We start from the raw sequence: 23,944 nt of genomic DNA, 5'->3' as shown, positions 1-23,944 counted from the left end.
CGCGTTTTCTCTCTCTCTCTCTCTCTCTCTCTCTCTCTCTCTCTCTCTCTCTCTCTCTCTCTCTCTCTCTCTCTCTGTCTCTTTAATATCCCAGTCATTCATTTCTGGATGGCTGGGGCACGCTTTTCAGTTGAACAGCTGCAAATGGCTTTTCCAAAGACCATGGTGCGGAACGGAATTATTATGATCATCACACACATAATGCAAAGTTGTTTTTGTCATTTGGCACTTCGTTGATGCTGCTTGTTGCATTCTAATTATTGTAGACTACTGTTCCTCTGCTAGCCTCTGCTTATTTAACGTGTCATAATGCTGACGTATAAAATTGTAGGGCCACTTGCTCTCTTCTAGAAAATGGGAGGAGTGATTAAATTCCACTCTGTTCATGAAAAGAAGATTATTTCAAAGAAGTAGAAATAGCTTCAATATACTCACTCCAGGAGATTATCTAGTTTCAAGCCTCTAAGTCCAGGTCCAGCAAAGCCATTCTATGTAGCACATATGATTTTGTAGACTGAGAAGTATTGAGTGGTAAGCTGAGATCTCAAAATGATTTCACTCCCTTCTGATCATTGCAGACAAAGAAATTAAATATTGATTGCCGGTGTGGCACAACAGGCTGAAATTACCCATTTTCTCTGCTCTCTCTCTCTCTCTCTCTCTCTCTCTCTCTCACTCTCACTCTCTCCTTCCCTCCCTGTTAACTTGCTTATTGTCTGTGTCTTCCCATTCCAACCCATTTTTTTACACCTCTCCTTTTTGTTATTATAGAACTCTCCTCCACACACACACACACACACACACACACACACACACACACACACACACACACACACAGTTTCTTGTAACACACTGTATGTGGTTGTAAGAGAGGAAAGGAAGACTTCTCTCTAGCAGATGGAGTGATAGTCTATCTCTATATATGATCCCACTTTGTGACTTAAGCTGAGGCATTTTTTTCTTTTTCACATTTTTTTTTTTTTTTACTAGAATTCAAAGTCTGCAGAAGCTTTAAAGTATTGAGTAAATTCTGTAACCTCAGGTCACATGAAATCCTTTGAAAAGCAGCCGTATATTCTGTAAAATCTTAGTTTGATGAAAACAAAGGAGAAAGGTTAAGCTAAGTTTTCATCCAACACAGAAATCTAAAATATTTTTTTCCCTCTGGCACAGAGAATATAAGATAGCAGCCAGAGTCAATGCAAATTCTATTATATGGACTGGATCCCTGACAACTTAAGTTGGACTTTCAGTAAGTTTTAGATCATTTTCCCCCCAAAATATATGCTACATGAACTCGTAAAAATATTTCAATGAACTCACTCTTCATTATTGTTATATGATTGAATATACGCTGTTGCTCATAAAGTTGGAATAATTGTTTTCAGACACAATTTATTCCTATTTAAATGCATCAGTAATCACTTTTGACCAGGTGCAATGATTACATTATGTGTCCCAATTACCCAGGTGAAATGAAATAAATCACATTGTCACAATCATTTCACGGAAAGAGGTAAAAAAAAATAGTTTATTCCAACTTTATGAGCAACAATGTATATATTCCTCGACCAGATGTGATATAGATGGTTTTCCCATGTATACTGTAAACAGATGTGGATGTGTGCAGCAGTATCATGATAGTTTATATGTGGACATTTTGAACAACTTTTCAGTAAAATTACTCTTTTAATGTAAATTTATGTGTGGCACTTAATTCTCCTTGCATTCCCATTCACTCATAATTGTAGGCTGTGAGCCCCCATGACCACTTTTAACCTTCCTGTGCCTGTCACCACATGCTATTAGTCACACAAACGCATTAACACAACATTTTGTCAGCAGGTGAAGTGTGCACAGCCAATCAGTGCACGGAAAAAATAGACAGTATAGGAGAAAGAGAGAATGAGAGACTAAGTAAAGGTGGGACGGAGGTGGAGCTGAGAGTAAAGCCCTGCAGGAACTAAATCCTGCAAAATTACAGATACGTTCACAACATGGGACATGGTTAGAAGGGCTGCCTTTAGCATGTCTATCACAGCTACCAACTACTAGTCAATTCTAATTCAAAAATAGCATCAAAACTATGTAGGTAAGCGGGAGATGTGTATTCAGTTCAATTCAAGAAACTTTGTTTGTCCCCAGGGCGCAATTTAAAAGGCACATAGAGTAGATATTAAAATATACACGAATACACAAAAAGGAGACGCAACCAGAGCAAGAAAAACTGAAGTTCTCCTTTAAGATCAAGTTCAAGTGTTTAGAAGATGAAGAAAAGAGCAACATTAACTGTGTTCAGACAGAGCAGCGATAAACTCTACCAGTAACAGAAACTGACTGGAGGTGGGACACCACACTGATGTCAGCATGTCAACATGTGAACGGCGTCACTACTATTAGTGAAAAGGCATCAGTAGAAGTAAATCACTGTGTAAAAATGTTCTCAGGTAAAAGAACAAAGTAAGTCAGTTCAAATATTTCTGAGTGAACATGTTACTGCATTACATTTGAAAATGGGGAGGGAGGGGTTAAACATGTTGTAGGGTGATTATAATAATTATATATGATATAAAATTAAAGAACAACGTTAGGTTACCAGATATATCAGTTCCCAGGTGAGAACAGCAACAAAATCAACCAATTAATTGCAGTGGGGCACTTTGAAGCCTGAGCGTACACCTGATAATAACTAATATAAACTCAGTTGGCAATTTATTACAAAAATAGTTTTAGACAATTGTTGATTCAATTGATCACATGTTCCATGTTCCTACTACAGAGACAACCCTGTACACTGATCACTAATTCGGGGTGACAAATGGTCGCATCTATAGTGACTAGCAGCGTAGTGTTTTTCTTAAGCACTGACCCTGGAGAAACTACTGTACATTGTTTTAACATGTTCACTCAAGGATATAAGTTGGACAGTCAGAGGTGGTCCAAAGGCACGCTCGCTTGCAAATTGGGTTGCTCAGTGGCGGTACTACTTTTTGTAATCACATGCATTCATGCATATTGAGCTTAAATGAAGTTTATCCAATATCTTGGTTCAGCAGCAGTGTGCGAGTAGAAGGCACAACCAACGAATACAGAGGTGGGAACATGCTGTTATACTGCATACAATTAAAGCACCAGCTGCACAGTGTAATCCAATTCAATATGAAATCCAATGCAATAACAACAAACTAAAAACTTGAAACTGCTCATAGAGTTGAATTAACACCTCTTGCACAGATTATGAACGACACTGTAACAACACTTTTAAGTTTAGAGTGGTAGGATTTGTTGCAAAGGATATTTACAGTAAGTGGATTACAGCAAATTGTACAGTTTTTTCTTGTGTTGTGTCCACTCTCTGTATATAGGTTTCAGTAAAGTCAGACTGTGTTTGTCTGCATCTTCGGTACTGAGCAATACAAGTGTGGCCTGGAGTCATTATCCCTCCGGCCGAGTCAGATCTGATTCTGATAATGATGTTTTATGAAAATTACGTGAAATCGTCTAGGATTGCATGATGATAATTATTACATAATATTATAAGATTCAAAGCAAATCATTCGTCATGTTTCTTGCTTATTAGTTTCCAGAGTTTTACTATTACCAAAATCATTTCTTCAATAGTTAAACCTCTTTTCTGCTCCCCACTGCAAAGAGTGGTTATCTGAGTTACCATGTCACTTCTGTCAGCGCCGACCAGTCTGGCCGGTCTCCTCTGACCTCTCACATCAACAAGGTGTTTCCATCCATGGAACTGCTGCTCACTCTTTGTTTTTATTTTTTTGCTTTGTTTTGTTTCGTTTTTGGCACCATTCTCACTAAACTCTAGAGACTGTTGTGTTTGGAAATGTCAGGAGTGCAGCAGTTTCAGGAACATTTAAACCAGCCCATCTGGCACCAAACAATCACGCCACGGTCACAGACACTGAGATCAAATTTTTCCCTGTTCTGATGTTTCTGGCGCACAGCTGTGGAATAAATACCATCATATGACAACAAAATCTTAAAATTCAGGCTTAGAGCTTATTCGATGAGTCACTTGAATTTTGTTATTGTGGCTTCGTTTATTCTGGTATCTTTTGTAGCATTTCCTTTTGGCTTATGTAACATTTATTGGGTGCAAGTCCACCAGATCTAGTCCAGATCTATGTCTGTCCAATCACATAGAAGACAATAAGATCACAGAGGTGGTCAAATGAGTCTCTAATCTAACTGAAAATGTCTAATATCAGATGACTCATTTAGTCCAATTAGGTGATAATGATTATGATGTTTCATCAAGAATTGTCTATTACAATCAGGTTTGTTCACTTCTTCGCTTTTACCTTAGGAAGATCATCTTTTTCTGAATCTTAATATCAGTCATGTCCAAATAAAATAAAGCTTTTTGCTGTACGACCATGACTAGTCAAATGGTTAATACAGTTGCAAAGACGCTTTTTATTGTGTTAAAACCTTGTGTCAAAAAAATATTATTGTAATCCATATATCTCAATACACTCATTATGATTTCAAGACAGTTAAGGTTGAGTCAGCAATAACATTCTCCAACTCACAATAGTATTGCGTTCATCTTGACTTCCCTTCATCTCAACTCAACATGGTCTGACTTGTGCTGAGAAATGTTGTGACAGGCGAGTGTGATTTCTACTAAGGGCTTATTGTCGCTGATTTTTTTCACCTTCACCGCTGTGTAATCTGATTGATTGTCATCAGAAGTGCAATAGTTGTTTGTCAGTGTGCAGGCCTGTATGTTCATACTTTGGGTTTTATTGTTTTGTCAGACTACAGACACAGCAGTCTAAGAGCTAATTCCTTACTGGCTGACTGACATATAGATCCACAGTGTGGATCAGTTCACATGTCAAAACATGAACATTTGAGTGACATGGTTCAAAGGTGTCCAATTGGGCACATATAACTCCATTCTGCTGTTGCCAAATTAGTGATTTCATTTAACTCAAGAGCCCAGAGACAGACATCAGCTACTTTCCCCTGAAGTGATTCACCAGTCCTGCTTAGTGGATTTGTAGTCCTCCCTGCTTGCCGTAGCGTAACACTCTGGGTTGACAGCTGTGTTCAGAGAGTGGAAGTGAGCAGCATGTTCAGTTGACCAAACAGTGACCAAACCTAAACAGGAAACTGACTGAGTGTTTGTGGAAATTACATGGTGTAGTTGTTCTGGACAGTGTCGTCTGCACATGCTGTCCAGCAAAGTCTCGCTTTGAATTTTTTTTTTTTTTCTTTCTCTATTGGGCCATGGTGGCTATAACTACTAAGACTAATTACCCAGTATATTCTAATTTCTAAACAAACCAGAAACCCATCTAAAATTCAGTATTTCCTGTGTGTGGATTTAAACACTACATGCTTCACGCACAGCTCTTTCCATGAATTCAACACTAATAGGCTGCTGTAAGTAAAAATGAAAGCAGAATATGCCAAATAACATTGTTCCAAGTCTGTGTGCAAGTCACATCAACTTTTAAATTGTGCACACATGAACAAGCATTTATTCCCACTCTGTTAACTCCCACAATTAGCCATAAGTGGGTAATGAAATGCTCTTCATGAATATTGATATGCGTGTAAATGTTTTCGTCCTTCCAGTCTTTTTGTGGGAGTAAATAGAAAAGTGCAAGAATTAAAAGACAAAATTTCTTAAGTACATATCTGCAGGTCGATGCAAGGTTAAAGGTATTATTTACTGACCTTCATTCAGTTCGAGTGGGACTGTGTCACAACAGCAGTTAATGTTCAGGGATGAGCAGCCTTTCAAAAAACGCAACAGTAAAGGTTGACAACAGCGCTCTCTCCCCTCGATGGAACATGATAACAGGACACTCTAATAAAATGCAATGTGACAGAAGAACATGGTGACATCGGGCGGGCCTGGTGGATGTGGACATTTGTGATCTGGCTCCTGTTGATTGACTGTTCTGTTTTGCCTGAACGCTGATTAGCTTTAGCATTCAGACAACTTGTAACACTTTTTAAAGGTTGAATTGACAATATTAACCAAAACTTTTTCTTAGCTGGCACATAACGAACCAACAAGTGTACCAGTGGCAGGGAGACTAGACCTTTGTCATCATGGCAAACATCCAATCCTAGCAAAACTCAATTCAAGGGGAAATCCCTGTATGTTCTGTGTCACATTGGGACATTGTTTATAGTATTTGTGGGCGTGAGGGAGCTGCTATCAATATGTGGGGACTTGGGAGAATTGCGATTCCTGGTTTATTATTGTCATGGTGACAATAATAAACTTAATAAAATTGTGGTATTCATTAGGTTTAAGCATAAAAACGACTTTCAGTTAATGTTGTGGAACGGTCATGGATAAAAGAAACTGATTTCTCAGTTTCACGTGGGAAAACATACAGCGGTCCCACACAGTTTAACACAGACTTTGCCGCTTTTTACACTATGTCACCTGACTTCCTCCTTTGCTCTTGTCACAATGACCATGGTCACTAGGTCACAGAACAATAAAACGTAACTATGGGTCTTGATATAAAAATAGTAATAATAATTTTGCTGAAGGACCGTCTCAAACAAATGTAAAGAAACACAAGCTAAACCATGGACACAGATGTGCTTTTTCTGAGAGTCACCTAACACTTAACTGGGATACTTATAGGATGCTATGACTCACAAATCACTAGTTAACACTAATGCAACGAGTCAAGAATTAGTCAAAAATATTATAATAGAAGCCACTGTGATGACTAAAGGTTTAAGCGGGGACATGCGAATGCAAATTTTGAGTGGAAAGTTGTGCATACAGTATGTATACAGTACATGTATTTGAAGCCCCAATTTTTACCTCACTGTATAATGGTTGTAAATGCAGTCACTTGTATGATCTCGTACACTTGCAGGTCTAAACGCCAGCGTTTTACTACAACTATGTATCACATCAACTCATTCCCCCATACATCAGATTCATGCTAATATTATAGCGTTTCATCTGTTTCTTTTTTTTCTCTCTAGGAGACACAAACCTCTTAACCCATGTACTGAGTATGATTACAAAACATGTTGAACCACTGTGCAGTTGTAGTTTACAAATTTTTCGTGCTTCAGTCACACTTATTCTAAAGAATATTGTGCCACACATCTGATCTGTGATGTCTTTGTTTCAGTTTATATAATCATTTCCAGTACATCAACACACGCACACACAGACACACATAATAGAAATCCTGGGCTCCTGTGTGAATAAATGCCAAGATTTCCCAGGAAACATCAGGATCTTCATTTCCAGTATTTTAACGCTTGTTAAAAATGTAATTCATATGCGTCATATGGACAATGCATTGTTCTGTTACTATAATAGACTATAACATGTTTCAAAAAACATGACCTGATGTTTTAGGCAGTTGTAGCAAAGTGTTAACAGCAATCATTAAGCAAACCCAAGAGTTCAAGAGAGAAGCCAAGTTTTATCTTTAACTCATTTAATTCATCAACATGGCAAGCATCTTGTTAACCTCCTTTATTTTCTGAAATTCCCGTCTGTCACGCAGTAAAATTTTCTTGTCTCACTGTGGTTTTCTTCCTCTTCATCTTTTTTTTTTTTCCCCCCTCTCTGTTAGAGACAGTTGCTGAGTTGCATTCGTGGTGGGAACTGCCCTGGACCCAACGTCAGCTCTCTGCAGTTGCCTGGAGATGTGAGTTTCTTTGCCAACCAACTGGCTGTTCCCACCGTGGAGTTTGCCTTCGAGCAGACCAAAGCAGAGGAGGTACGTTTAGACCTATTTCCCTTACTCTTTTACTTCCACTGCTCCCATTTTGCTACCGATGACCTTCTGTTTTTAGACAGCCCTCTCATTCCCTTAGTTGTTATGCTAAGGTGTATGACTGGAGAACAGAAGAGCTGTTCTAATACATGCAAGATAGAGTCACACTGTATGTCTGACAGAAGGCTGTGAATGGATTTATTTGGATAAACTGCTGAGTTTGCCACAGGCGACCACTTGTTTATCTTCAGCTCTTAATTGGAAGTGAAAACTTTCTTGGTATAGTCACACACACACACACACACACACACACACACACACACACACTCTCACACACACAGACACACACCTATCAGTAGCCAGTGTGCATCATATATTGAAGAAAAGTGTCATCTCTTAAAGAAAGAGACACCTGCAGAGTGTTACTGCAGTAATTTGTCCAGTTTTGACATGTTGGGGATTGGATGTGATAACAACCATCTGCAGCCTATAAGACTAATGGTATTATTTTTGCAAAATGGATTATGTCTTTATACAAGCAACAAATACACATCACACAGCTTACAAATTATGCATGCCCCCATTTACTCCCATTAAAAATGCAGTATTGATGTTTGTTGTACTGCCTTGGGGTGGAAACACAGAGATTTAGCCGCAGCTAAGTCAGCCCACTCAAATTTGGAACTTCTGGCTAGGATGGCAACTTTGAGCTTAATTAGTGCGAGAGATCTTCATGATGTTTATCCGCCCTCAAGGCATCTTCACAACCTGAAAATAATAGGTGGTGGAGGGTGAAATCCACACCACTGGCTTCATTTAGGAGAGGAGACAAAACCCAAACTGAATTGAAAATAGTGTGATTCATAAATATGCTTTAGTGTATTAGGGGAAAGTCCTGTGTGCATACATTAGCATTAGCTTAATAGCATTTAGACTGAACGACAGTGGTATAGATCCTTTCATTTCGTTACTGAGACTTTAGGAAAGCTGAGAGAGACAGAGATTAGAGGTAACTTTATCAGTGGTGAACGGTTACTGACTAAATTTACTCAAGCACTGTACTAGTAGAATTTTTCTAGGTACTTGTACAAATATATAAATATATATATGTTTTTGGGTTGTCCGTCCCTCCCATTCTCGTGGACACAATATCTCAGTAACGCCTAAAGGGAACTTTTTCAAACATTCACTTGGACTCAAAGATGAATTTATCAGATTTTGGTGGGCAAATGTCAAAAGTCAAAGGTCTCTGTGACATCACAAAACACATTTACGGCCATGACTCAGGAATTCATACACTAATTATGACGCAATTTAACTCAAATGTCTAGAAGGATAAAATCAAGTGATGACATTTTATATCCAAATGGTCAAAGGTCAATTTCAAAACACCTCTGGCCATTATTCAATGCTGTAACTTAGGAGCGAGAGATTATGACCATATGTCTCTGTTAGCATACAACCATGAAGCGGTAATTCCAGTTTTTCTGTGCTTTTTATTTTATCATTTGTTGTCAAGCGCAATGTAAATTATGATAGTAGTGCTATAAACATAGAAAGTCATTACTAAGGAACACTTTATCACTGCTCATAATGGTTCAGAGGTGTATGTGTGATGAATTAATGATCCACAGTCTTCTACAACCGTTAGTAGGGATGACTCCTCTGGGACTGCTGGAGGACCTGCTATGTGATTTCATCAAATCGTGCTTGTTCTTTGCTGCTCTTTTCATGGAGAGATCAGTTAATGAAACATAGTTCTTTCCAAGAACCGATTAAGTTGTCTTGATCTATTGATGGCTGACTACGGAAATGGAAATCTGATTTGTGTGTGAGTTTTACGCATCTGGCCCCTGAGCGCAATCAACAAAACTGTTAAACAAATAATGTTTAAGATTATTTGGGGAGAGAAACATCTCAGTGAGGTGCAGCCACACAGAGTTTGGGCTGTTTACCAGCAACACTGAAAGAAAAAGCTGAGAAGGGCAAAGAGGGAGAGACAGGAGAGCACGCTGAACTCGTTTAGGTAATTTATCGAGGTCTGTACATATGGCACCAACCACATGATCACCTTTAGAGCAACTTCTGCCTCTCTGTTCCAGCATTGTTCAGTATTCCAAACAGACCACTATATGTGATCTACTGTGTCTGTAATTATATTCATTCATCCTCATTTGCCCAGTAAACAGAGTTGTGGTGCTGGTAATGTGTTGGGAAACCACCAGATGTCGTGTAGCAGTGCCACGGTGTTCATGACAGGAGTGTGGTTCGTTGAACATTTGTTTTCTCATATAGCATCTGTTTTTCTGAAAGTTTTCTCCTCTGTGCAGTCATCACACCATCCTGTGATTATTCACCCACTGCAATCTTTTTTGTGAAGTTACTTTTGCCGAGTTTGCACAGTTGGTTTAAGGTGACTGAAGAATGACAAAGATGTTAAATTATATAGTAGAATGGAAGTAGATTTAAGTTAGAAAAGAAGAACGGCACGACTCGAAGTGCACCAGGTGAGCAATATAAGCATCCTATCATCACGATCATTCATTGTGATGTAAAACAATGCAACAGAACAAATCTCCTTCAGTGCATCCTTCTTCACGAGTAAAATTCCATCCTGTAGGTGCAACGCGTGCGAGTGTATCCGACATCCCCTCTTCTTTGCTGCTCCTCGGTTCAAAGCCACATTCAGGTACAGGTGTGGATGGCGTAGCATTAATAGAGCCTGACAGATCTCCATCTTGAAATTGGTATGTACTCTGATTAGACTGGAAGCCATTACTGTTATTCTCTCCAGACAATTATAGTCCTCCAAAAATGTAAGGACCAGGGCTGCAACATCTGTCCTCCTACCGTCTGTGACGTCCTCAAGCTCCTCTTTGACAGCAGTGCTGTCTGAAACATAGCAGCGCATAAAAGACAGCTCTGCAAAATGGCTGGTATCAGTAGATCTCTCCGCCACAGCAACAACAAATTGTGCTTCCCTTGCTTCATCTTTAATTTTTTTTCCCGCTACATCAGCAACAGCTATAATTATTATTAAATCATTGTTTTGTTAAGACAAAGGGAAAAGAAGCTCAGAATAATTACTTCTATTATTTGACTCCTTCCTCTTAATGTGACCCCTACAATGAGCTCTCTGTGGCAAAAAAGACAACACAGGTAATCAGCCTTTTCAGTATGTCCTTGTTTTGTCTCACCTTTATATTGTGCATTTCAATGTCTTTGTCTTTTCTAAAGTCTATTTGCAGATTTTGATTTGACTGTTGGACTCAGCTGTTCCTGTTGTAACTACATCTCTCGTACCTACTCTGTAAGCAACTGTTGCACTCTTAGAGCTCAGACCAAATCCAAAACAAGCCTCCTGAACCAGACATGCGTGAGTTAATTTTCAAAAAGAAGAAAGCCTGTCTGACAGTCTGGCCAGAACTAAATATACCCACTGATAATCAGACTCAATCCAAAATGCAATCCGCCTCATCAGAACCCGAACAGAGAGAGAACACCAACGACGGCAGCATGATATGCAACCAATTAATGAGCAGTCGTGATAGAAAAGATAAAAACAGCAGCTTTACTATTTTGATAGAATTGAACAGAATTGTTTGTCCTTTTTATAGTGGACATTTGTAATTTGCATGGGCTGACGGAAAGTTGTTAATAGAGAATTAGGAAGTTTATAGTGTAGTATATATTTAGTAATTCAGTACTTGTTGGCAATCCAGATGCACGCATCCTACGCCTTGTGATGGCATCATCGGTATGTAATGTTATTTAACTTGCTTACCTGCAATTTTGGAACATTATTTATAGGATACTGATTAATTTTGTACATTTTGTGAATCTTAATGCAACATGAGGCTCTGTTCACCTAGCTAATGTTAAGATCTATTAAGTAGCTGAATGTATGTTGGCTAATTTCATCTCATTTATTTACTATTTTTGCTCCTTTCAATTTCACCCTTGCTAAATCAATAAACCTGTGGACAAAATGGAGACTTAGTGACTGAAAGATGCTAAGCTCACTGTTGAAGGATACGGAGGATGTATATAGAAAACAGTGCAGTAGCAATACGTTATTTTTCCTTCAGCTTATAGTTCACACCTGTGGTCTCTCCTCAACCCTGGGTAACCTGACTAGACTAAATAGATTTTGGGTTTTGCATTCCACAAGGACCAGTGAAGACCTGCAGCTCACAGCTGTTGAGTTGAAAATGTTGCACCTACTTCAGCTTCAACTGGTTCAGAGTCAGTAGATCTTCTCGTTAGATCTCCCCAGATATAACTTGTTTATTGCCTGTGATGTAACTAAAGAAAACTTACACAACAGCCAATAATTGACCTTCTTTTATGCTACTACTAATTAACCAGTTAAAAAAATTAAGAATGCAAACACCTCTAGCAACTGCAACATTCATGTATTATGTGTGATGACGTAAGAAAACTACAGGGATTGACTGTATGTAGATGAAATTATGCAAATCTTTCACATCAACTTCAACTTAGACTAATTTTGACATGCAAATTCAGGCTGTGGACCATTAGCTTATCCTCGTGCCAATGCTGACCTTTGAGGAAACAGAGAGCCCCAGGGTGCAAAACAAGAGATGCCATCATAGCTCATTAACTGTGTTGTCACCATTCACTTATATTTAACCTCCTCTAAATGCTTCTCCACAAAAGGTTTATTCTCCTGAAGAAACTGAGCAATGGTAATTTTTATTGTAACTGACCTGTACTAGCATGTTCCTGGCTATAGCATGTTATAGTTCAACAGCTGCAGTAGTTGACCAGTTGGCCGTGCGAGTAGTCAAACATCACCAAGGTTCAGTATCTTGCCCAAGGTCATGTGGACTGGAGGAGCCGTGGATCAAACCGGGGATCGAGAGCCAGAGCCGCCCCGAGGGCCTAGAACCACATATTATGTGAAAACACAGAGGACCATTTAGCTGTGCAACTTCCTGATGTGACTGGGCCTTAAAATCTATTTCTCTGATAGTAACATGTCAGATTTTGTATTACTTTCATTGTCAAATGACTTTAATCTAGTTCCACCTGTCAGACAATAATTCTGTGTGAAGCACTGCTTGCAGAGACGCTTTCCAGCCCACAGTGTGATTAAGCATTACCCCAGTTTTCTGCTGAACAAGTGGCAGTGGAGTGGAAAGTAAGATGCATATTCCACATACATCCCTAAATATGTCATTTAATGCATATTTGACAGGATGCTTTGAATATGGCAGCTATTTCATCACACCGCTTCTCCAGGAGCACATCAGGACTTAATTTATTATTGGCTCTTGCAGTGGAAATACCAGTTTATTACACCAATTTATGGTGGCATTCTGTCCATTTCAAATGGTGTTTCTCAGCCGCATGTCTGGGCTGTAAAACACAGTAAATGGAGTCTTGTTAAGTGGCAGTAGATACTTGTCAGTGCCTCCAACCGTCCTGGAAGTCTGAAGCTGATGAGGAATGATAGAAAGATATTACATCTGCAGCCCACTCTCCCCTGCACAGCTGTCAGGCCAAAACCCCCTTTGGTACTTCAAATGGTGATGATACCAGGGAGCAGTCACTCTAGCTAAGGCACTAACACACACACCTATGTGCTTGTATGTGTGCATATCTCTATCTGACACATCTTACTTGAAGTAATTCCATCTACATCCTTGAAGATGGGGATGAGTGAAGGTGAGAAGGAATATGAATGAAGTCTGTGCAGTGGTTGGAGGAAACGGGGTGAGAGTCTATCCCAGCACACATTAGGCAGGAGGTGAAGAGGTCACCAGTTTATCACAGGACTAACGTATATAAAGATATCTTTTAGACAAATTTTCACAAGTACAACTTCTGAGTATCTTAGGACTATGGGAGAAGTGCCTAGTAGAAAAACCAATGCAGAGACAGGGAAATAATACACTGTACATTACACACAGTAATGCCCCAGCCAAGTGCTGAATACCAAACCAGGACTTGCTCAATGTGACAGCAACAGTGGTAACCGATGAACAAGCTGTTGTCTTTAATTTGAGCATCAATGTCATCACTTAACATGGGTTTTTATGTATATTGTGCAGTGTAGCAGCGCATAGCATGTTTGTATGCAGTTGGATAAAGACCATCTTGCGATGGGCTCACATCAGCCACGATGCCTGTCAACATGTTGGCATTCTAACCCACGATTACCCAGTAGTAATTACAACATTATCACTAGAGTACTCAGTAATCATATGTTGGACCACCCCCATTGTCAAACTCAACCTTCAGTTTGATCTCAACAATACACCTGTAGTTTTTTACTTTACACAGAAAGACATATTTCTGCCAAAGTACTCAAAACCACCTCTGTGGTAGTTCCCGTTAGGCTGGGTTCAGATAAGTAGTTTTGTCGAAGAAAAGCGTGTTTGCGTATGCGGCTAACCTCTCTGTCAGCTGCCCACCATATCTGACATACATGAAGTCACTCCATTACTTTGCTGTTTGGTTGTTAACGCTGTTGATGTGGCTGGTGATGTTGTGGCTGTTGATGTCAGTCATAGTCAAGTCTAGTCAAGTCAATTTTTATTTAAATAGTGCAGAGACCCAGCAATTACCCACCATGAGCGAGCACTTGGCGACAGTAGTAAGGAAAAACATCCTTTTTAAGAGGCAGAAACCTTGAGCAGAACCAGAATCAGAGTGAGCGGCCATCTGCCTCGACCAGTTGGGTTGAGAGAAAGAGAGAACAAGGGAGAGAGAGAGAGCAGGGGGAAAGGCCATCATGCAATGATAATGATGAATACTAATAATGATGAGAATAGAAACAGTAACAGCAATAATGATAATAATAATCATGACTACGCTAATACTACTACTACTACTACTACACTACTAATAATAATAATAATGATGAAAATAGTAGTAATATTGTAATACATTTTTTTAATGTGTTCAGCCGCAGGTGTTGAGCAGAATCATGGGTACAGCATGTGGTTTGCAGATCCAGACTCTATGGCTCCGGAGGCAGGAAGACCTGCAGAGAGCAACAGGAGGAGAGGGGAGAAAACAGAACTTAGGTCGTAGCCTGTTGCTTGGGGACACACATACTTTTTGACACTATCTCTCAGCTAACACGTCCGGCCAAGACAAAAGCAACAGAAGGCCTAGTATCACTTGCGAAGTTCTATCCACTCACATAATATTGTGAGTGTGACACTGGTCGTGCTCCCAGGGGAACATTTAAATATTCATGTTTTAAGTATTTTTATTACCATTTCTATTTATTGGGTGGTCAGCTAATTTCCATGTAAACAGACAATAAAGTACAGTTTCACAGTAGCTGACTCAGCAGAGCTGATTTATTAGTGGACGAGCTGTTTGGTCCAGTTAACATTACTGAAGAAGATCACCAGCACTTTCTGTATGTCCAGCACTTTCTTTCGCACTTTCTTTCGCTCTCCAAATACCGATAAACTGCTCCCAATGTTTTCATGACACAGCAGCTTGTTTATGAAAGACATTATTTATCATCATTTCCCTCTGAGTAACAGCCTCTGAATCACCACTTGATTGGAACACAATCTTAGCCATACTTTGACTCAGCCAAAGGTTGTATTAAGTTGAAGGTACAGCTGAAGTTTTACCGCTGAGGACAGCATGAATTGATCAAATATCTGTTATTTTCAAGTGTGCGTCCACACGTGGTCTTCAATATATAAAATGTACAGCGGGGTCCATGAGTCTGAGACCACTTTCCCATTCACTTGAATGATCAAAACACAGATTACGCTGGTGTCAACAAATATTAGTCGATTTCTCAGTACTTTCTGATTCACTTGTACTTCCATGTACATTCTTTCATGAAGAGTTAGAAATTTAAAAATGGCTCACAAATATATAGTTTCATTTTTTAAACAGGCCTGGTAATTTCCTAAAACTTTACTCAAACAGGAGGAACTATTACGATGCGGATTAATCCTCAGAGCAGTTTCTTACATCACTTGTTTATGGCAGTAGGATGTTGTATGTAGGATTTAGATTTAAAATACACTGCAGTGCCTGTGTTTGTGGTAATGACGTACAGTGTCACCCACTGCAACAGTGTGGCTCATTGATGTGATTTTAATAGATTTCTGTAGGCCAGAGGAATAATAGATACAGTGTATGGATAGATGTATACTTATTAAAGGGATCACATCTTTATTGGTGTTTTCATGGGATTTATCAACAGTGTGAAAAATGTAAAGTATTGCCAATTCTATCCTTTGATATAAAACTGGGGTATGGCTACAGTACCTCTGATCCAGTTTTGATGCAACATGCTTGATTATGCTTGCTGCTGATTGGTCAAAAGGGCCCATGCATAATTAATGAATAAATAACACATTTCCTGTTGCATCATTTCTCTTGAATTTATCAGGATCCACCATTTTGACCACTAAAATATGAAGAAAATACCGCATTACTATAAATAATGTGCTACCGTAAACTGCACTGAAATTACCCGAACAAAACACCCTTATCAAACATCTCTCCAGCCTGGCTGAGGCTGTTGGCTTGTTTGATGGTTAGACGTATCACACAGATGTCAAATTATTCCTACTTGAAACATCACTGTTGGAGATGTAGCTGTCACTTCTCCCACCTGCCAGCCTGATGCACGTCAAAACCCCCACTGAACAAAGTTTTACACTGAATCAGTCTCATCTCAGAGCATGTGTGACTGACTGTGGCAAAAAAAAAGAGCCGTTGCCAGATGTTTCATCATTCCTACTATACTCTGTGAACAACCTGTTTTAAGCTTAAACTCACAACGTACAGTAAGTTATTAGCTCAGCTGAAGGCCAGATTGGTGAATCCAATATGGCTTTGATCTACAAAATGCATATGATAAAAAGTGGTAAAAGCTGAGAAAAGTTGATGATGTATATAATTTTCTATCTTTTTATAAGGTTTCTCCTCCTAAATCTTCTCACCTGATTCACTTGTCCATATTGCATCTAAGTGCACTTATTATCTTCTTAAAATATAAAGCTGTAGGCTAAGTAAAACTGATAAATTATGAAATCAAGATATGCGTTTACTTAACTTACTGCAATAATTGTAAGTAAATAAACAAAACCTGACCAATTTTTATGCATGTTTTATTGTTACAGCAGTAAAAGTATTGAAAACTAAACAGTTATTAACATAACAGTCACTTGCAGTTGTGTTACTTGAGCAGACTGCAGCAGTAAGCTCCTCCAAGGTCTGCAGACAGACATATAACTCTACCACTTTTTCTTTTAAGTAAGCCCAGATCAAAGCCTCAGACAAGGTCTTCCTTGATAAAGAAAAAAGTAGAGTGCATACAACAGCATCACTTCAAGAGACTTTGACTGACCACTTCATGTGAGATGAACCTGGTGTGACCGGCAAGGGTGACTGAGTTAGACCCAGTGCTGCCGAGCTTCTCCGCTGATTACAGCGCTGCACTGATTACTGTCGCACAGTATAAGTAATTTTAACCTACTCGGCAAGGCTACTGAAAAGTAATGGCCATGCTTTTAGCTGTCTTGGTCTGTCACATGACCATTGCCTCACACGCCCTTTGGCCCGTCAAGAGGATTATTCATGGCTTCCCTCGATTTGCGACGCACAGTGTTTGTTGACAGGTCTACCGGCTCTGCCTTCCCAATTAACATATAGAGATCCCATCACGGTAGAAGCAGAACTGATGCAGCAAAAACTCTTTTTTTAATAGCAGGTGTGAATGCAAAATATCCCATGACCTGATGTCAATATCTAAATAACATATTCACATATACTATAGATCGCATGAATCAACAGGCTCCTATTTATACCTAGCATTTAATTATATATATATATATATATATTTTTAAATCCGATATAATTATATCACTGTTGCTTTGTCACCCACCATCATGAAAAGAAATCTTATCATCTCCATTTCAACATCATTTAGGTTTTTCCCAATGCCTCTCTTTCTCCTTCATTGCTTATTCCCTCTTCTTTCACAATCCCGTATTCTGTTTTTTGCTTTTGTTCTTTTGTTCTTTCTCCTGGCATCCAGTCCTCTTTCTCTTAATCCTCAATGACTCACTCATTTTCTCTCATCTCATCTGGGTTTCATTTATTCTCTCTTAACCAGAAGAATCAACATTCTGGTAAACTTTGACCGTAAACTGTCACAACCACACATTTAAATAAACATCAAGTGGATCTTAAAAGAACCATCCATTTATTTAGATTTTCCCTTAAGACACAGTATCCTCCTGCACCTTCCAAGGCTGTGATATATGTTATGAATTCCATATAATAAAGATTAATGTCAGCTCAATAAGGCAAGTAAATCCTATTCTGCAAATAAAAAAGTAGGCACACTGATTTAATGGTTTACCCTCCACTGCATCCCTTAGTTATTAATCTTCATCACTCCTCTCTCATTGTTGTCCTCTGTATCTTCCCCTCTTTGTGTGTCATCCACACCACTTTAATCGGAAATGAAAGGTTCTCTCCATCGCTCTCTCTGTCTTTTTCGTCCCTCAGCAGCAACCAACTCTCTCAAACACACATACACACGCTCTCGTACACACCCTCAACAGATGTTCAGTCCAATCAACTGGATTAGAGGGGTTTAGTATCGGTATCAATTGCCTTCTCAGGAACAGACGGTGCCAAAATTTGTCCCAAGCCAAATTCCCAGATCCTCTGGAATCTAGAGCGCAGTTGTGTGCTCTCTCTGCCCCGGTCACTCCTGGCATTAACATGCATCTCTGATGATCCGATCACAAGTTCACAGCTCTAAGTTCACCAGTGCACACCTGGAATTAGAATGTGTCACCACGTTCGTCTCGATTGACCACTTTTTGGTCATATTATTTTCTTAAGACTATTTTATGACTATAGACATCTTTTTTCTTTTTTGTGAAGATATTCCGCATCCAAATGTCTTGGATGCAGTTGCATTTGAAAGTTTCTCTTCAGTCTGGAAAAGAAGAATATCCCACATACTGCTTTTTCCGTAGCATCACGATTGATTGATCATCCGAATGCCTCAGTCAGACCTTCTTTACAACTGCTGTTAACACGTGATCTGTATGCTGATGTCATATGTGGACTGGGAAAAGCAAAATTGTAAATTCAGTCAGAATATATTGCAGTCGAAATGGGATTTGATTGGCCCGACTGTAGGCAGGCTTGCATTGTGATTGGATCTCGACCCTGTACAAATGCATTGTCTATAGTTAGACTCTCTCTAGACCTTAAAGGTTTAGAAAGATGATCACAGTGCACGCCTGCCTGCAGTCTGGACATCCATAAACAGATAACCTGTTAATAGCAGGAGTAAAGCAAGTCTACTTCTACTTACAAGGCTCCTGCTAAATACCAAGCAAACGGAGCTACACTGATGTTTTGACCAATATTAGTGCTATGCAGCAATGTTTCTGTTGATCCCATTTTTTTTTTTTTTTAAACACAAGTTAAAACATAGAAAAAGGCATTGCAGGTGGGTTTAGTTTCACTGAAGGCCATCAAAAGAACAAGCACAACTTAATATCAGTCAATATCAATGTCTTTTACTACAGAACTGTCTATATATTGCAGAAAGAATTTGTTGCATCCAGCGTGTTTCTGATGGCAACTTGCAAAATTGCTTTAATTTCTGGTGTCAACAATTTTGTTTTCTTGTGCCAAAGTCAATATATTTTTTGGAAGCCTCTGTTTCCTTGTCAGGGTGGAAAAGCCTCTGAATAAACATTGAGACGATCACACTATCTGTTCAGCCCAACTATCTAACTCCCCTTCTCTCCAGACTAATAACAATCTTTTAACTTGGTGACAGTTTGTTAAAGCAGAACGTATGAAAAACTCTGAGATACATCTGGCCATTAAATAACAAATTGAATTAACAATTAAATAAACAAATGTGCATACAAATAACGTTTCATTATAGGTTTTACTGGTGTTTGTATATAGCTGTGGTCAGGGAGAAACCTCCATCATGTTTAATGTTTGTGACAAACTGACTCATCAGTCTTTAGTCTGACTAGTTGAAGTGCGTTTTCTCAAACACCTCAAATAAGCACGATTGCAGGAAATATGAAACTCTCTACCTTTCGTCTCTCTCAGCTGTCGATGTAACTCAACCCACAACCTTTTTTTTTTTGTCATCATTGTTATTATTATTCTGTTTGAAATTACATAACCTGTGAGGCCAATTGAAGTTCAAACTCATAACCCTATGGCTAATTTATTACTTAGAGCGAGGCTGGAAGCTATAGCATGGATCTCTGGAGACCCTTGTCTCTGTGCTACCCCTCTCTCTGAGTGAGCTTGCTTTGCATATGTGTGTCGTGTGCATGTGTATGAGCAGGAATTTCTAAGTCTCCGTATGTGTTCTCATGCATTTATGAATCCATGTCTCTGGGCCACCGAGTGTGTCTACGTTATTTTGTCTTCTAGTTGTACAGTATGTATTTCTGTATGCATGTCTTTGTATCTATGCTGCATGCTTGTATGTTTCTTTAGTGCATATTTGTGTGCATGTGTTTTGTGTAGTCATGTACGGGAGGAGGTTTTACTTACTGTTCTTTAGCTGCTCTGTCTTCCTCCTAACAGCCAGCCCAATGAGTGTAATAGGATCATACACGACTGAATGCATGCAAAATGCCCTATCGCCACTACTGTCTGTGTGTGTTGTCTTGTCACGCAGCCCTAACACAGACTGACAGGCCAACATGCATCTAATTTGGTACGCTGGGGTATGCTGTAAGGGCTGCAATTCACTTGAGGGGAATGTGCAAAGGCACATATACACCCATATGGTCATACATACACATTTCTAGGACACGTGTGAAGAAAAGCCAGGCATAAGCGTACGTATGCTGAAACCAGAAGGTCACTGACACTTCACCGTATTTATAAAGAAAAAACATTTTCATTGTCTGAATTTAAGCTGCTCTAATTGGTATTTATCTACTGCCAAATTCTTCAGATGATTATGTGTTTATATTGTATAAAGGGCTGAACCAAGACACTGCATGCACTGAATGGGACATTTTATAGGAAATTGTATTTGTTGGTGTGGTGATGTACTTAAAGCTGCAGTAATATTTCTGAGTTGTCAGTGACTCAAATGACTACGAGTAATGTGAAAGTGTCATTCGTAGTGATCTTCCATCATAGATGCACCTGCATCTGGGTTTAATTACAATGTGGTTCGGCTTGCTGGAACACAATACAGTATATAACAATAAAATGGTTGAACACCAGTTGGTACTGGCAGTCTGTAAACAGTAAGATATCCATTCACTTGTAAGACAAATAAAACCTTCTCTCTATTAACCAGGCATGTTTACACAACACTAAACAATTGAAGCCACCAATTCCTTTACACAGCTTTCCAGACTTGTTCTGGTGGATTGGATTCTGAAGGTGAAGCCCCGTAGACCAAACCTGCTGTTCTGTCCTGCTGTTGCATTCTCAATCTGCTCAACAGTAAATCCAATACTTTTAGGCATTAGAGGTGGCAAGAAGTATATCTCCTGAAAAGTAATTGAAAGACATGGTCAGACATACTTTTTTATCTGTGGTCAGCCTACCCTAAATTTGTCTTGAGACATGAATTAAATTGGAAAGGCTTTTGTGTAGTCTCACAGTCATCTGCTTGAAATCCAATTGATAATGATTTAAGCTTAAAAAAGATGCTCTGTGGTCAATGTGCAAATAGAGCTCAAATTGTTACTTAGTAGTTTTGGTCCTTGACTCCACTGGTCTGATTTCTGAAATGATGCTACGACCTGTTACTATTATCTGCTTTGAAACCAGAGGGACAACTCCCTCATCTTACCTTTCCATCAAGAACCATTTTACTAGCATCAAGGCTTCAGGTAAAAAAAAAAACTCCTGATAGCTGCACCAATAGAGCCTTTCAGTGGTCTGCAGCAGTGGAGCGTAGCTACATGGGGTATCTCTAGACGAACCAGAGTGTGAAGCAGAGCACTGGCAAATACGTCAATCAATAAACTGGAACCACATACACAAAGGCGTTGGAAATAATGCGGCATCGTTCTGGGCATAGCATGGGTGTGATGAAACTAGTAGAGCATTTCACAAAAAGAGGTAAACCTGCTCATGTTCTCGGTTGAAGGGGAAATATTCCACACTGTCAATCCTGGAAGACATCTACAGTTTTCACCCCCATTTAACTGTCAGGACATCATGAAACCTCTTATTAATGTCATCCAGCAAAGACCAATTCAGTGTGTATGATTGTTCAAATTGTAGGCTATACTACAGAACCAAAGGGCACTGAACACCATTGTTCGCAATGAAGAGTGAATCACATTAAAAAGCTTGGCATTCAGTCATGTGCCTTTGCCTCCTGTCTGAGTGTCCTTTTCACAGATAAGCTGTCGCTGCCCTTGGCCATCTGCAGTGCAGCTAGTTTAGGCCTCCTGAAAAATGTTTTCAAAAGGTTAATACTGAGCTAATTCCTTAACATGCTGACAAAATGAAAAAAAAAGAAGAAAAAAACGAAAAATCTAAATGCCAACACAATCAACCTCATTCACCTATGAGGCTACTTTGGCACCCATGGTACAACAAAATGCAGATACGAATACATTTTATTGATTTTATAATTATTCCGAATAATAATAATGATAATAAACAAACCACTGTATATGCATGTACCATATTAAACAAGAAATGCAGTGGCGATTATAGAGTCCGTTGGGGCCCTATGCAAAAGAATTACCCCTCCAATCACCATTCATCACCATTATGTAATAAATAATCTGACACCAACAAAAAATGTACAACATACAGACATTTTTTTATTCCAAATGTTAATAGGATTTTCAAAATTTAAACATAAAGATTGTGTAAAAGCTTGTAATTTAAAAAAATATTTGTAATAAAGAAAAATAAAAACCTAATTGAATAACTAAATAACTTAGCTATAATAACTAAATAACTGTTAGAGTTAGGTTCGTAGCTAGATTTGTCGACTTATATGACCCTTTAGCAACATATCCAACAATGTTTTGGACAGACTCTCCTCAGTGAACAAGCTCTGATGTGGCTCTCTGGACTGATGGTATTCAATGGGCAGTACAGAGCATCATCACAGTCAGTCGACCAATCACCAGCCAGACAAAGATATGAATGGGCGTACCTAAGACTAATTATTATTATTCTCAATGGTTTTACTATCTAAGTTTACTATAAAAGAGACAGAATTAGCAATAGTGAATTCATTCATGATACTTCAGTTACACACAGTGTGTAAGATTTAGATGCACATTGAGGAGCTGCTTGAAAAAAATAGCTAATTAAATAATAATAATATAGCTATTAATAGTCTTTTAAGTAAAAAATTGTTTCATTATCTTCAGATTTTAAAAAAAAATCACACACATTTGTGCAGGCTTTAATTTAAATAGTAATACACTGCTTCTGAGATGCCGTTGCAAATTGTCCAGGGAATGACATGGGGCCCCTTTAGGGAGGTTTCCCAATGAGATGTCATTGCAAATTTCCCATTGGTTGTTTAAGGGCAAGAGAGCCACATCTTGAGACATTGTTGTGGAGTTAAGTTTTTCAGTGCTTGGGGGTCCTCTGACAGCCTGAGGTTGCCTGTTCACAAGCTGTGTGTCTGACTGTAGGACTTGAGATGGGATTTTTTTATTCAAACAATATCAGGTTGTTGCCGTACAGAGAGAGTGGGCCAATAAGGGAGAGCATTATGTGCAATTGAATTGCTAATTGTTTCAACAAGGTTACATGCTAAAGCAGAAAAACAATCAGAGAACACCCAACAGATTGCTGCTGCCAGGCAGACAGGTGTTTGGTCTCACTGGCACTTTAAATGTTTTTTCCACCTCAGCACATCTCCTTTCTAAAATCCAGTCAAACATCATACAGTCAAAATACAATGAATAACACAATGTTTTTGTGTTAATCTTCATGGTTGGTTAAATTTGTTGCAAACACAAACAGAAATGTGCAAGTTGCCATTGTCATTTGGGAGTATTTGTTTAAAAGGACAATATGACAGGGAGCATTAACCAGTTCAAAGTGCCTATGTTCCCTTTACGGGTAAATGATTTCCATGGATCAAATGTGAAACTACAGGTATTGAAGTATTCAGTTAGTTCCATATGGTCGCTCCCGAAAACCAGTCCACCTTTCCCAACGGCATGTAGAGTTGTAAGCAT

At 39.0% G+C, this 23,944-nt stretch overlaps 1 protein-coding gene across 1 annotated transcript in view; it reads left to right on the top strand.

The window, feature by feature from the left end:
* naaladl2 (N-acetylated alpha-linked acidic dipeptidase like 2) overlaps positions 1-23,944 on the top strand; it is a 367,789-nt gene that overhangs the window by 261,425 nt on the left and 82,420 nt on the right. Inside the window, exon 13 of the mRNA XM_087180108.1 lies at positions 7,599-7,745. Within this exon, the coding sequence (XP_087036234.1) occupies positions 7,599-7,745 (147 nt within the window). The remainder of the gene's footprint in view (positions 1-7,598; positions 7,746-23,944) is intronic.

The sequence above is a fragment of the Seriola lalandi genome, unplaced genomic scaffold, assembly GCF_002814215.2.
Source record: "Seriola lalandi dorsalis isolate HSWRI2012SDOR001 ecotype SW California unplaced genomic scaffold, Sedor1 jcf7180002054890, whole genome shotgun sequence".
NCBI lineage: Eukaryota > Metazoa > Chordata > Actinopteri > Carangiformes > Carangidae > Seriola > Seriola lalandi.
Note: the sequence above shows the minus strand (reverse complement) of the source record. Positions and strands in the feature narration are given on the sequence as shown.